This window comes from Lathyrus oleraceus, chromosome 3 (assembly GCF_024323335.1).
Source record: "Lathyrus oleraceus cultivar Zhongwan6 chromosome 3, CAAS_Psat_ZW6_1.0, whole genome shotgun sequence".
Lineage (NCBI taxonomy): Eukaryota > Viridiplantae > Streptophyta > Magnoliopsida > Fabales > Fabaceae > Lathyrus > Lathyrus oleraceus.
In genome coordinates this window covers 385,654,303-385,669,118 of record NC_066581.1, presented here as the reverse complement: position 1 = coordinate 385,669,118, position 14,816 = coordinate 385,654,303, and the positions used below count along the sequence as shown (strand labels likewise).

Below are 14,816 nucleotides of genomic sequence, written 5' to 3'. Positions count from 1 at the left end.
ATGATGGGTAAGACACCACAAAATTTTGAATCTGAAGGCTCAGCTCTGGCTACTAGGAACCTTGACGAGGGAAGAAGGTCAGACAAAGTTCCTTGGTGTGATCACTGCAAGCGTGAATGGCATACACATGAAACTTGTTGGAAGCTCAAAGGCAAACCTCCTAAATGGAAGAAGAAAAGCGGTCGTGCATTTCAGGCTAGTAATTCTGATCAAGAGTAGCAACCTCCTCCATATCAGTTTCCACTCACTATGGAGCAACTAGACAGACTGTACAAACTCCTCGAGTCTTCAACCCCTTCTTGCTTTATAACAACAAAAGATAATTTTGCATTTCTTAGTGTCAGTCCCAGTCATACTTGGATAGTAGATTCAGGAGCCTCCGATCACATGACAAGTGAATCTACTTTGTTCTCTTCATATAATCCACGTGCAGGTAATCAAAAAATAAAAATTGCAGATGACTCTTTTTCAGCCATTGCAGGTAAAGGGTCAGTTGTGTTATCTCCAATGTTAACTCTTAAAAATGTCCTTCATGTTCCAAGATATAAATTGTCAAAATAATTTTTTCCGATCTCACTGTGTCTTTCAGGATTTGAACTCGGGGAAGATGATTGACAGTGCTAAGGAGAGTGGAGGACTCTACTACCTTGACATTGGATCTGCATCACAACTACCTTCAAAAATAATAAGTTCCTGCTTTGAGTCTTTTTCTGTTTTGAATAATAAAGATGACAACATTATGGTATGCCATTTAAGATTAGGTCATCCTAGTTTTCGTTACTTAAAACACTTGTTTCCTAAGATATTTCGTAATAAGAACTTTTCTTTGTTCAAATGTGAAGCATGTGAATATGCAAAGCATCATCGTTCCCAGTTTTCAATACAACCTTATAAACCATCAAAACCTTTTTCTATTATACACAGTGATGTTTGGGTCCCTAACCGTACAAGTATACTGTCTCTCAAAAAATGGTTTATCATATTTATAGATGACCATACAAGAGTATGTTGGGTGTACTTGTTAAAGGGGAAATCAGATGTTTGTCAGGTTGTAAAGAATTTTTTTAGTGGTGCAGAACCAATTTCGAACAAATATCCAAGTCTTTAGAAGTGATAATGGCAAAGAATATTTTAACACTATTCTGGGTGATTTTTTTCTAAAAAATGGGATTGTACATCAAAGTTCATATCCTAATACTCTTCAACAAAATGGAGTGGCCGAAAGGAAAAATAGACATATACTAGAGGTTGCTAGAGCTCTACTTTTTTCAAATAAAGTACCAAATTATTTATGGGGCGAAGCTGTTTTAACAGCTGCATATTTAATTAACTGAATGCCCTCCAAAATTCTTAATTTTCAAACTCCTATTAATGTCTTCAAAGAATGTTTTCCTAGTACTCGTGTTTTAACTGATTTGACTTTAAAAATCTTTGGTTGCACAACCTTTGTTCATGAACATTAAAATGTTGGAAAACTTGAGCCACATGCTATAAAATGTGTCTTTGTTGGATACTCCCCAACCCAAAAAGGATATAAATGTTTTGATCCAAAAAAGAAGAAAATGTTTGTCATTATGGATGTTACATTCTTTGAAAATAAATCTTTTTTTGATGACACTCATCTTCAAAGGGGGGGGGGGGGGGGGGGGGGGGGATAAACGAAGACTTGTTTCAAATTGAGGACATGAGTTTTTTAAATAACTTATCTTTTCTAATATCATAAAATTCTAAGATTTTTACACCTACACCAACAGAAAATGGTCATGATTCTTTATCTGATCCTACTCCTGTCATGAGTAAGAAACCTTGTGAATCCGAGCCTACATTTTCTCTTGTAGAAAACAATGAGAATCCTGAAAATGATGATAATGATATCTAATTAAAATGCCACAAAATAATGAGTCACTTCAACAAAACAAATTTGAATTAGGAAACATAACTTGGAAAGGAAAGGTTTTTGTGAAAAAGCACCATAAAGGAAATGACAAGTCCATATCTCAACACTTCCAGGAATATGAACCGGGGAATTATCAATTTCCTAACAAAATAAAAGGTAAGTCTATCTCTGTTTCTGAGAGTCGTATTTTATAGATGATCTTGTTGCCATTAGGGGTGTGCATGGATCATGAACCAAACCAAATTTGAACCATATATATGGTTCGGTTTGGTTCTTAAAACCATTTTCAGAAACCAATTTATTTTTTAGAAATCGGTTTATAAGTGGATCGGTTCAGTTTTAAACCGTTTTTTTTTAAAATAGTTTAAAAAAACAGTTTTAAATCAATTTCTTTAAAACCAATTGTTTAATTTCTTAAAAAAATCAATTTCAAAACCAATTTTATAAAAAAAAAATAGTTTTTAAAACTATATTTTAAAAAAAATCAATTTTATATCAAAAATAATTTTATTTTCTTTTAACTAACTTTTTTCTTTTCACTAATTATAAAACTATTTTATATAAAAAAAATATTTATTTTAAAAAATTACTTTAAATTTGACTTTTATAATCACCATAAATAATATCTCGATTAAAAACAATCCTAAAGCATGATGTGTTACATAAAAACGGTCATAAAATAAAATAATTATGAATCATATCTCTATAAATCATAATTGTTCATAAAATAAATAATTCATCAAAAAAATTGTTCAAATTTCTAAAATCTTTCATAGTTGTTCATAAACAAATTTTATGAGGTTTTAAAATATTTTTTCTTTTAAAATTGAAAAAACATAAAAAAAATAACAAATATTCAGAAAAAAGAAAAAAATATATATAAAAAAAATTGAAAATAAAAAAATTATATTCTGAAAATAAAAAAATAAAAAAAAAAAATTTTAAAAACATTTTTTTTACTGAAAAAAATACAAAATATTTTTGATAAAAAATATCTTTTTTATTTAGAAAAAAATAATAGTTTTATTTGAAAAAAAATATCAAATATAATATTTTCAAAAAAAAAATCCAAATATAATATTTTTGGTGAAAAGAAAAAAAAATCTGATTTTTATTTTTAAAATAAATTTTTTATAAAATTTTAAAAAATTTAAAATATAAAATTGATTTATAATGTGATAAAACATGAAAACATACAAATATAAAAATTTAACGCATAGTAAAATTTGGATACCAATAACAAAACCAATTTTTTATAATGGGTAACGGTTTATATTTGGATAACAAAATGGATACCCAAATTTTTATTTTAACATTTGGTTTGGTTTTTTTAAAGTGGATCAATTTGGATACCAATTTGGTTATGGATAACTGTTTTTTTTTGCACACCCCTAGTTGCCATTAGAAAACCTGTCAGATCTTGCACTAAACATCTCATGTCCAATTTGATATCATATTCAAATTTGTCTTCATCTATGTCTGTCTTCACTTCAAAATTGTCTAGTGTAGAAATTTCAAAAAGTGTATAGGTTGCTCTAGAAATTCCAAAGTGGAGGGAAGTTGTACTTGAGGAGATGAAAGCTCTTGAAAAGAACAAAACTTGGAGTGTTATGTCACTACCAGATGGAAAGAAGACAGTTGGATGCAAATGGGTGTTTACTGTGAAGTATAATTCAGATGGGTCAATTGAAAGGTACAAGGATCGCTTGGTGGCTAAAGGCTTTACTCAGACCTATGGTATAGATTACTCAAGAGACATTTGCTCCTGTTGCAAAATTGAACACTGTCAGAATTCTTTTGTCTCTTGCTGCTAACATGGATTGGCCTTTGCATCAGTTCGATGTTAAGAATGCATTTCTTAAAGGCGATCTAGAAGAAGAAGTATATATGGACATTCCTCATGGCTTTGAAAACAAATTTGGATCAAATATGTGAAAATTAAATAAGTCTTTGTATGGATTAAAGCAGTCCCCTAGAGCTTGGTTTGAAAAATTCACTCAGTCCATGAAGAAACAATGGTACATCCAAGGACAGGCTGACCACACCTTATTCACAAAATTCTCCCACAATGGGAAAGTTGTTCTCCTGATTGTTCATGTTGATGATATTGTCCTTACTGGAGACGATATAGTGGAAATGGCAAGAGTAAAAGAGAAATTGGCAGTAGACTTTGAAATCAAGGACCTGGGATTCATGAGATATTTTCTAGGTATGGAGGTTGCTCGGTCAAAAAATGGTATTATGGTTTCACGGCTGAAATACATTATAGACTTATTAAAAGAAACAGGAAGGAGTGGATGTCGTCCTGTAGATACCCCTATGGATCCTAATGCTAAACTTTGGGGAGAAGGTAATGGTTCTATTGATACTGGGAGATATCAGAGATTGGTTCGGAAACTGATTTATTTGTCACACACCCGACTTGATATTGCTTTCTCAATTAGTATAGTGAGTCAGTTTATGTATTCTCCTTTCAAGGAACATCTTGAGGCAGTCTATAGGATACTGATATATTTGAAGGGAAATCCTGGAAAAGGATTATTTTTTAAGAAGACTGGTGAAAAAAATGTGTCTATCTTCACCGATGCCGATTGGGCAGGTTCAGTCACAAATAGAAGATCAACCTCTGGATATTGTACCTATGTTTGGGGTAATCTTGTGACATGGAGGAGCAAGAAACAAGGAGTTGTAGCAAGGACTAGTGCAGAGGCCGAGTTTAGAGCTATGTCTCAAGGTATTTGTGAAGGATTATGGATCCTTAGAGTCCTAGAAGAACTTAAGATGAAAATTGAGCTTCCATTAAAATTGTACTCTGATAGTAAAGCTGCTACTAGCATAGCTCATAATACAGTTCAACATGACAAAACCAAGCATATCGAGATTGATCGACACTTCATAAAGGAGAAGTCAGATGCGGGAATCATATGTCTACCCTCCGTGACTTCAAGTCAACAAACTGCAGATAGTCTGACCAAAAGTTTGGCAAGGCTTACTTTTGAGTATTTGATAGACAAGTTGGGCATGATAGATATCTATGCACCAACTTGAGGGGGGGTGTTGGAAAATATATTATTTCCGGTTTTATTATTGTCCTTAATACTACCTTTATTTTTCTTTATTCTCCATTAAGGAGAAAATCAGTTGTAATAATTGTATCTTCACTATATAAACCAGCTTAAGGCTGACGAATAAAATATAACAGCTTTTACCTATTTTTTCCAATACACCTATGTCTCAAAATAGAACTTTCAGGATTGAACTTAATGTGATGGAGCATAAGTGCCTTGCAACTGAAGCTAGTAGGGATGAATGGATATGGCACTATAGACTTGTCCATCTCAATTTCAAAGACATCAGAGATATGAAAAAAAATGGTTTCAGGGTTACCAGAAATCGACATTTCAAATGAAGTGTGTGAAGAATGTGTGCAGGAGAAGCAGCACAAGAACAAATCCAGCAAGGATGCAGGAAGTAAGTCGAAGGAAATTCTTTAGGTCATATACTTTAATGTGTGTGGTCCTATCCAAGTGGATTCGATTAGAGGTAACATATACTTTTTCATATTCATAGATGATTTCAGTTAAAAACCGTGGACTTACCTGATCAAGAAGAAAAGTAAAGTGATCGTGGTATTTTCAAAGTTTAAATCTATGGTTGAAAGACAAAATGGTTAAAAGCTTAAGATTCTGAGGACTGGTGGTGGTGGAGAGTATTTGTCGAAAGATTTCGACAAGTTATGTGAGAAAGAAGGGACTATGCATGAGGTGATGACACCCTACACTCCATAGCAGAATGGAATTCTAGAAAGGAAGAATAGAGCCATCATGAACATGGAGAGAAGTATTTTGAAAGGCAAGCATCTGCCCAAAGAATTATGGGGAGAAGGAGTGTCGACAACTACATATGTTTTAAACAGATGTCCGACGGAGAAGCTAGAAGGAGTTACGCCAGAAGAATATTGGTCTGGTGTTAAGCCTAGCTTAAGAAATCTGAAGGTATTTGGATCTATAGCACATAGGCATGTGCCAGATAATTTGAGAAGAAAACTTGATGACAAGTTGATTCAGATGATCCTAAAAGGATATCATTCTACTGGAGGTTACAAGTTGTTCGACCCAATGAACAAGAAAGTAATGATCAGTAGGGACATGATCATAGATGAGCTTAAGGAATGGGATTGGACTGATAATGTCAAGAAGGATTCAGTGAGAATCTTATGTGAAGAACCAATAATTGAAGTCGAAAGGGAAGTTTGACAAGAAGAAGTCAGAGGTCTAGCAAGCACAAGCAGACCTGAAAGAACAAGACACATGCTTGCAAGGTTGCAAGAATGCGTGGTTACATCAGGTTATATGGTCGATGATGAAGGTGAACTGGTTTATTATACTTTCTATGAAGATGTCTAACCGGTTAATGCAACTGAGGAATTGAAGGATTCGAAGTGGGCGAAAGCAATGAATGAGGAACTGAAGTCCATCGAAGACAACAACACTTGGTTACTTGTCGAATTGCCTCAAGACAAGAAGGAAATCGATGTGAAGTGGGTTTAAGGGTGAAGTTGAATCCCAAGGGTGAGGTAACTCGACACAAGGCAAGACTTGTGGTGAAAGAATTTCTTTAGAAGGAAGGAATCGACTTTGATAAAGTTTTTGCACCTGTTGCTAGGATCGAAACAATCAAGTTGGTTGTTAGTCTAGAAAACTTGAAAAACTGGTACACATGTCAGATGGATGTGAAATGTGCATTCCCGAATGGCCCTTAGATGAAGATGTGTATGTTGCACAACCAACCGAGTTTGTGAAACAAGACGAAGAAAGAAAGGTATACGGGCTGCATAAAGCCCTGTATGGACTTAAGCAAGCTCCAAGAGCTTGGAATAAGAAGATAGACAGTTTCCTAAGGGAAAAGGAATTTGTTGAGTGCACAACTAAGCATGGAGTATATGTAAGAAGAAGCAATAGTGAATTATTTATACTATGTTTCTATGTCGATGACCTGTAAATAACAGGAAGTTGCAAGAAGGAGATTGAATATTTCAAACATGACCTAAGTGAGGAGTTTGAAATGTCAGACTTTGGAAATCTCTCATATTTCCTTGGCATCGAATTCTACAAGAGTGGTAGAGGCTTGATGATGCACCAAAGAAATATGTAGGTGAAATACTCAAAAGATTTGAGATGCAAGATTGCAACCCAACTTCGACTCCAACTGAGCCTAGATTGCAATTGTCGAAAGACACAGATGAAGATGATGTTGATCCAATGCAGTACAGAAGACTCATTGGATCACTTAAATACCTTTGTCATACAAGTCCTGATCTAGCATACAGTGTAGGTATGGTGAGTATATTCATGCAGAAGCCAAAGGTATCACACATAGCAACGACGAAGAGGATACTAAGGTATCTGAAAGGAACTCTCGACTGTGGCATTTTATTTCCTGTAGTTGATGAATGAAAAGAATGCAAGCTAGTGGGATACACCGACTCAAGTTGGTGTAGTGATATTAAGGATAGAAAACCCACACATGGCTATGTGTTTATGCTAGGTGGTGCATCAGTTGCTTGGAGTTCGAGAAAGGAACCAGTAGTAGCATTGTCGTCGTGTGAAGCAGAGTACGTAGTTGTTTCTCTTTGTGCATGTCAAGAAACGTGGATGGTGAATCTGGTCGAAGAGATTATAGGGAAGAATCATGGAGCCATTACCATGAAGAACGACAATATGTCTGCTATCATTCTGGATAAGAATCCTATAGCGCATGGACGAAGCAAGCACATTGAAATGAGGTTCCATTATCTTCGAGAGCAAGTGGCAGAAGCGAAGCTGAACTTGAAACACTATAGAGCTGGGAATCAGATTGCAGATATCATGACAAAAGGAGTGTAGGTCGAAGTGTTCAAGAAGTTAAGGTCTATGATGAATATAGATAGCTTAGACACAATGAATTAGGTGGTGTGTTGAATTGTAATTCTTTGTGTCAAAGAAGGTTGTTCGACAGAAGCAAGGAAGTGTCGAATCACCTAGGTGTCGAAATATCGAAGAGTATCTCAACAGTGATGTTAGACTTAGTTTTATTTGTTTGTTTAGCTGAGTTAGTTAGGTTAGTTTTGAGTCTTGCTTGAGAAGCAAGCAAATCCAAAATTTATAAATAAGGAGTAACCCCTATTATTGTAAAACTAACTTACAGTTGCAAAGAATAAATCTCAATTTGAGAGCACAGAGTTACTTTGCAGAAATTCTTCTTCTTCTTCCCCTACTTTGATAAAACTTTAATTCCATTTCTTTCCCAATTTTTTATCTTTTATTTCTTTCTTCAATTATCAATTATGCAGTAGAATTCTCCATAGGTTTTGGTGAATTTCCAACATTTTCTTTATTTATCAGGATCAAAATGATAGTTACTTAGATAACTGGATGACCCATCTACCTTCTTATGTTCTCTCGTCAAGATTGATTGGCTCATATCTTTAGATAGATTTCTTTTACAAACTTCAAAATGTCTACTTAAATGTTTAGTTCCATCATTTCTTCTATCCGTCAAAGCTTTGTTGCAATAATTAAACACAACTTTTTTCTCTCCATTAATTGTTTTTCTTTTTTGAAGTGGTTCCAAACATACAAAGTCAATTTTTTTTTGTCATCTTTAATCAATTCATAAGCATTAACATTGTCACTAATAGGAGAAAGACTGTCAAATGGGAGTTGAGATTGATCTTTTTCAGAATTGTTCACATTATTAATAGGAGTGTTTTCAGATTGTGTGGGAGAAAAAGTATTTTCCGATACTCTTGATACCGAAAGAATTTTTCATTTAAAATAAATCATTATTAATAATTGATATTATGTTTAGGATCACTAATATAGACTAACCCATTTTTTTCTTTTGCACATAAATATATAACCATAAGAGAGATGTCTCTACTAATAATAGTTGTTGATGCACTTAATAAATAATAAATATGTAAACATAACAAATGTGTGCCTTTGGTAGCTACCTACCGCTTCAATGTACACATAATTAGTAGTATCTTCCACTTGACTTTCTTTATTAAGGTTTATCCAATCTCCTAATTATTGACACAAAAGCAAAAAATTCAAAATGTTTGCACATGGCAAATCAATTTAGACTTTTATTATAAGAAAAACAATAATATAACATTGACCATAAGACCATTACAGCGACGTATGCTAGAGGTATGAAATTAACCATGTGCCAAACCTCAATTATGCTAACTAAAAATATAAACAATTACTAAAATATTATATGCTTTCTTGGATTTGTTTTTTAGTCTATAAAATACACTTCTTTTTGTCTATATAAGAGTGCTCAAGTAAACAGATATCATAGTAAATAACCAGCAACCAGTACTAGCTAGCTTATCAGTATGGCTACCCAAGAAACATTGCTAGACAAGCCTAGAAAATCCATTCCCAAAACTTTCTGGTTAATCCTCTCTTTAGCTGCTATCATAAGCTCATCAGCCATTATTGTTTCTCATCTCAACAAACCTATATCCTTCCACCTCTCATCAGCTCCCAATCTGTGTGAGCATGCTATAGATACAAAAGCATGCTTAACTCATGTATCAGAAGTACTTCAAGGCCAAACCTTGGCTAACACAAAAGACCACAAATTGAGTACACTCTTGTCCTTATTAACTAAATCCACCACACACATTCAAAAAGCTATGGACACGGTCGACGCTATTAAGCGCCGAATTAACCGACGTAGAGAGGAGACAGCTTTGAATGACTGTGAGCAACTAATGGAGTTGTCCATAGACAGAGTTTGGGACTCAATGTTGACACTAACAAAATATAGCATTGACTCACAACAAGATGCACACACATGGCTAAGTAGTGTGCTCACTAACCATGCAACTTGTTTGGATGGATTAGAAGGTACATCTCGGGTCGTTATGGAAAGTGACATCCAAGAGTTGATATCTAGAGCTAAAACTTCTCTGGCTGTGTTTCTTGCTGTTTTTCCTCAAAAGGGTCATGACCAATTTGTTGATGAAACATTGAATGGGGAATTTCCATCGTGGGTTACAAGCAAGGATAGGAGGTTGTTGGAGTCCTCAGTTGGGGACATAAAGGCCAATGTTGTGGTGGCCACCGATGGGAGTGGGAAGTTCAAGACTGTGGCTGAGGCTGTGGCATCTGCACCAGACAACGGTAAGACAACATATGTTATTTATGTGAAAAGGGGAACATACAAAGAGAATATAGAAATTGGTGCCAAAAAAACAAATGTGATGCTCGTTGGTGATGGTATGGATGCAACAATAATCACAGGCAACTTGAATTTCATCGATGGAACAACCACCTTCAAAAGTGCTACTGTTGGTATGTATCCTTCCCCTCGTATTAGATCTAAATGATTAAAATCATTTTACAAAGTTCATACTCTAGCCTTTATTTAAAAAAAGAAAACTCGGTATCTGTCTCTAGGACCGAATATTTGAGAGAGACTTCATTTAAAGGCAGAGCGCAAAGCTATGTATAAATTCATCCAACACAAAAATTATTAGCACCTGAAATGATTTCAACATGAGACACGTGAGAAACACATTCTCAGGTCTCAAACCATCACCCGGGTTCATGCCTACCCAATATGAAGATTAACCACATAATAATATGGCTTTACTTTTACAGCTGCAGTTGGTGATTCGTTTATAGCACAAGACATTTGGTTCCAAAACTCGGCAGGCGCAGTGAAGCACCAAGCAGTGGCTCTCCGTGTCGGGGCAGACAAATCCGTCATCAACCGATGCCGCATTGACGCCTTTCAAGACACTCTTTACGCACATTCCAACAGGCAATTTTACCGTGACTCGGTCATTACAGGTACTATCGACTTCATCTTTGGAAACGCGGCTGTAGTGTTCCAGAAGTGCAAGTTAGTGGCCCGAAAGCCCATGAGCAACCAAAACAACATGTTCACAGCCCAAGGTCGAGAAGACCCGGGTCAGAACACAGGAACTTCAATTCAACAATGTGACCTAACACCAAGCGCAGACCTTAAGCCAGTTGTGGGATCAATCAAAACTTTCCTGGGCCGACCATGGAAGAAATTCTCTAGAACTGTTGTCCTGCAATCCTTTCTCGACAGCCACATTGACCCGACAGGATGGGCGGAATGGGACGCTGCGAGTAAGGACTTTTTGCAAACTCTGTACTATGGAGAGTACATGAACAATGGACCAGGTGCAGGTACGAGCAAGAGAGTGAATTGGCCTGGTTATCATGTCATCACAAGTGCAGCGGAAGCTAGCAAGTTTACAGTCGCACAACTAATTCAAGGTAATGTTTGGTTGAAGAACACAGGGGTGGCCTTTACTGAGGGCCTGTAGTATGAGTATGAGTGATGAGTGAGCAAGTTTGTGCTGGTTTATTTATGCCATGGGTGAATGTTGTAGGAAATAAAATATAAAGTTTGTATTTTATGGGCAGAAAGTATGAAAATTTTCTAATGCTGGGTCTTGTACTCTTGTAATTTTCTAATGTGATCTTTGATTCATAATCATATTATGATATTAGTAAAAGAATAATTCTTTTTTTACAAGAAAGACACGCATATTAGGAATTAGGATTCCTTCTGAAACACCTCACATTCATTCAATTGACATCTATAGTTATATCTCCAACATTGATCTTTCCTATTAGGGTTCTTTTTGTATCTTTTTCCTAAATTCTGAAAACTAGGGTTTGCCATCTTATTCTTCCTTGAATTCTTTCTCAACAGAAGATCTAATGGACACTGATACTTCATCCACAGGCAACAACACCATCATAAATCCAAGAATTCATCCCTAGACCCAACAAAACCCCACTACCTTCATCCATTAGAGAACCCAGGCGCAATCTTTGTTTCCCCTCCCCCGAATGAAAATAATTATGATTCTTGGAGTTGTACAATGAAAAGGGCTCTGTTCAGCAAAAACTAAGTTGAAGTTTATCAATGGCAAGATCACCATTCCACCAAAAATTGATTCTTTGTTCAACGTATGGGAAAGATGCAACAACATCATCCTCTCTTGGATTGATGATGTGTCTTTATCTCCAAAAATCGGTCAAAGCACTATTTATGTCGACAAGACACAAGACTTTGGACTAACTACTACAAAAAAAATACATACAACTATGTAATCGTTACCACAAAGTTCCATTGTAGTATCTCTAAATTCAAGAGTTTATATATATTTTATATTTTTTAACTAAATGTTAAATTATTACCATGAATTTTAAAACAACAGTAATGATATCGGTTAATTTATCATGAGTTCGATTACCATTATTTGCTAATTCGTAATTTATTCACGTTTATTAAACTAATCATTATAATATATTTTTATTTTTTAAAAAAAAATTTAGTCGCTTAAAACCTAATGCCCTTTTTTTATATAACTAATGTAAGTTTTATATCACCATATTTTTCTAATCAAAGCGTTATAATATTGTTTTTATTATTTTTTAAAAGTGTTTAATAAGTTTTTGATCACTTTTATTCCCTTTAAATAATTTTTTCATAGAATTGTCCTCTTAATATTTTTCATACACACTTTTATTCTCATCTCTTATGTTAACGATTGTTAACTGAAGCTGACGTGACATGTCACGTGATTTTTTTTTGTGATTAAACATACACATGACAGTGCCTGCGTGGTAAGATGTTAACGTGACATCTCACATGGTTAAAATTAATATTGATTATGAACACAAAATATTTATAATCAATCGGTATCTAAAATCGTAGTTAATTTGTAACAACTTCAATTTAATCTTCGAACTGCTCAAATACTCAACTCATACTAACTTTCCTAGAGTTGGTAGACCATGTATATACTTCAAGTATAGTTGAGACATGTATAGTCTCACATTAATTTGATAGAATATACTACTCATATAACTAACTTAGCTCCATTGTCTGCAGCGATGGCATTTAAAATCTTCAAGTTTTCAATGTTTAAAATAATTGGTAATAAACAGTTATTGAGGAAGTTGAATTTTTTTTAAAATAACCAATTTTTTCAAAAAAAATCGAAAATAATCAATAATTAAAAAAAACAAAATAACCAATTTTACAAGAGGGTGCGCCAGATGAATTGGCGCACCCCCAAAGCATGAAGAGGAGACGTCAATATCATTGGCGCATGCATTGGGCTCCTCGTGAGAAGGCGCAAATGCTATTGACGCATGCATTGGCCCTCATGAGGAGGCGTCAATGCTCCTGGCGCCTAAGTGTAATGGATGGTGTATGCGTCAATTCATCTGGCGCCTGCATGTCCTGTCATGTGGGCGTCATTCCCTCTGGCGCCTACATGTCATGTACATTTGATGTTCAGTCTCCATAAATACCACGCTTTGATCCAATATATTTCACTCAAAATCATCTCCTAATACCATAATTTCTCTAGTTCCACCACCATCACCTTCGAGTTTCTCTGTTTTAACAATGTATGCATACATTCAGAAACGAAATGTTGATGTAATATTTTCCGCCGTTGCGGCTCCGGTACAGATTCGACTTTGGAACACAGATATATTTGAACGTCTTAATCGGACGTTGTATAGTTGGTTAGAGGGAGAAATTGGAGAGGATGAAAGGATTAGAAGAATAAAATGGCTTGTGTTCATGTTCAACCAAAATGAAGAAGTGCGCGAATGGGTGGATATTAAGACCGACCAAGACGCTCGTAGGATGATGCATTACATGTTCAAAATTGTTTTGATGGTTGTAATCGCATAGTTCTTGTATTGTATTTGTTATAATTATTTGTGTTACTATTTATGTAATGGTACTTTCGTCACAAACGTCTAATATGAAATAAATTTAGTTTTTCATATATTGCAATAGAGGTACATGTCAATTTATCTGGTTGTGCTCGTTCCAACACTAGGACAATTATTACGATTGTGACCTGGCTGACGGCATGAACTACATAGTCTAACCATTTTGTCTGCTGTATCCATTTCGGTTTGAATCCGGGTGCTGTTTGGGCGACCCTTTTTCTTCTTTCGCATAACTTCGTTGTGCCAAACGATGTCCCCTTGATATTCTGGCCAATAATCCTCTTTTGCCACTACGGAAAAACTAATTTTATAAATGTTTGAAAGGTTTGCGACTTTGTAAACTTCAGATAGCAAGTAGGATGGATCTCTTCGAACCTTTGAGCATGCCACAATTACATGGGAGCAGGGGGTACGAAAGGCTTGGAACTTTCCGCAGTCGCACCAACCTCTATCTAGTTCGAATTTGTACTGTCTCATCGGCATGCCCTAATTGTGATCCATGGACTCGGCAACACTATATCAACCTTTAGTGCGGTCAAAGATCATAACCACGTGTGTGTTTGCTTTGGTAGCTTCATGTCTAATGAATTTCATTGAAGCATCATTGAACAATTGTCCAGATTGCAACACTGAACTTCATTTTGAGCGTCTGGTTTCAAACAGCGCCCCTAGCCTGAAATATGTTGCCCGCACCAAAGCGGTTATAGGTAGGTTATGGATGCCTTTGAAGACAGAGTTCATAGATTCCACAAGATGTGTTGTCATGTGGCCCCAATGCTGACCGTTGTCGTATGCCCTAGTCCACTTCTCCAATGGAATACTATCGATCCACCGTATTGCATCTTCGTTTGACAATCTTATTTCCTCGCGGTAGTGTTTGAAAGAAGGTTCTGATAATGCGTAACCTGCATTGACAACCTTCTTCCGCAATGTCTTATCTTTGATTTCCCGCATGAAATTCTGAGCAATATGTCTAATACATAACACATGCGTCGAGGGAGGATGTTGCCAGCCGTTATCAATGTTATTATATGCACTGATGATTGAAGGATGTCTGTCGGAGATCAAACATAAGTTAGGCTGATGTGCAACATGCAATCGGAGGTTTCTTAGAAAAAAACTCC

General features: G+C 35.4%; 1 protein-coding gene across 1 annotated transcript; it reads left to right on the top strand.

Annotated features, from left to right (window-relative positions):
- Window positions 1-9,221: 9,221 nt before the first annotated feature.
- LOC127127855 (pectinesterase) lies at window positions 9,222-11,382 on the top strand. The gene is made up of 2 exons (XM_051057133.1): window positions 9,222-10,245; window positions 10,555-11,382. Exons 1-2 carry the CDS (start codon window positions 9,282-9,284, stop codon window positions 11,250-11,252), a joined length of 1,662 nt encoding a protein of 553 aa, XP_050913090.1. The 5' UTR covers window positions 9,222-9,281; the 3' UTR covers window positions 11,253-11,382.
- Window positions 11,383-14,816: the final 3,434 nt, after the last annotated feature.

What these genes read in the sequence shown, in the direction of transcription:
- LOC127127855 (XM_051057133.1), top strand. Translation starts at nt 9,282, where the DNA reads ATGGCTACCCAAGAAACATTGCTAGACAAGCCTAGAAAATCCATTCCC. An exon ending in CTTCAAAAGTGCTACTGTTG is followed by an intron (nt 10,246 to 10,554) that starts GTATGTATCCTT and finishes TTACTTTTACAG; the next exon opens with CTGCAGTTGGTGATTCGTTT.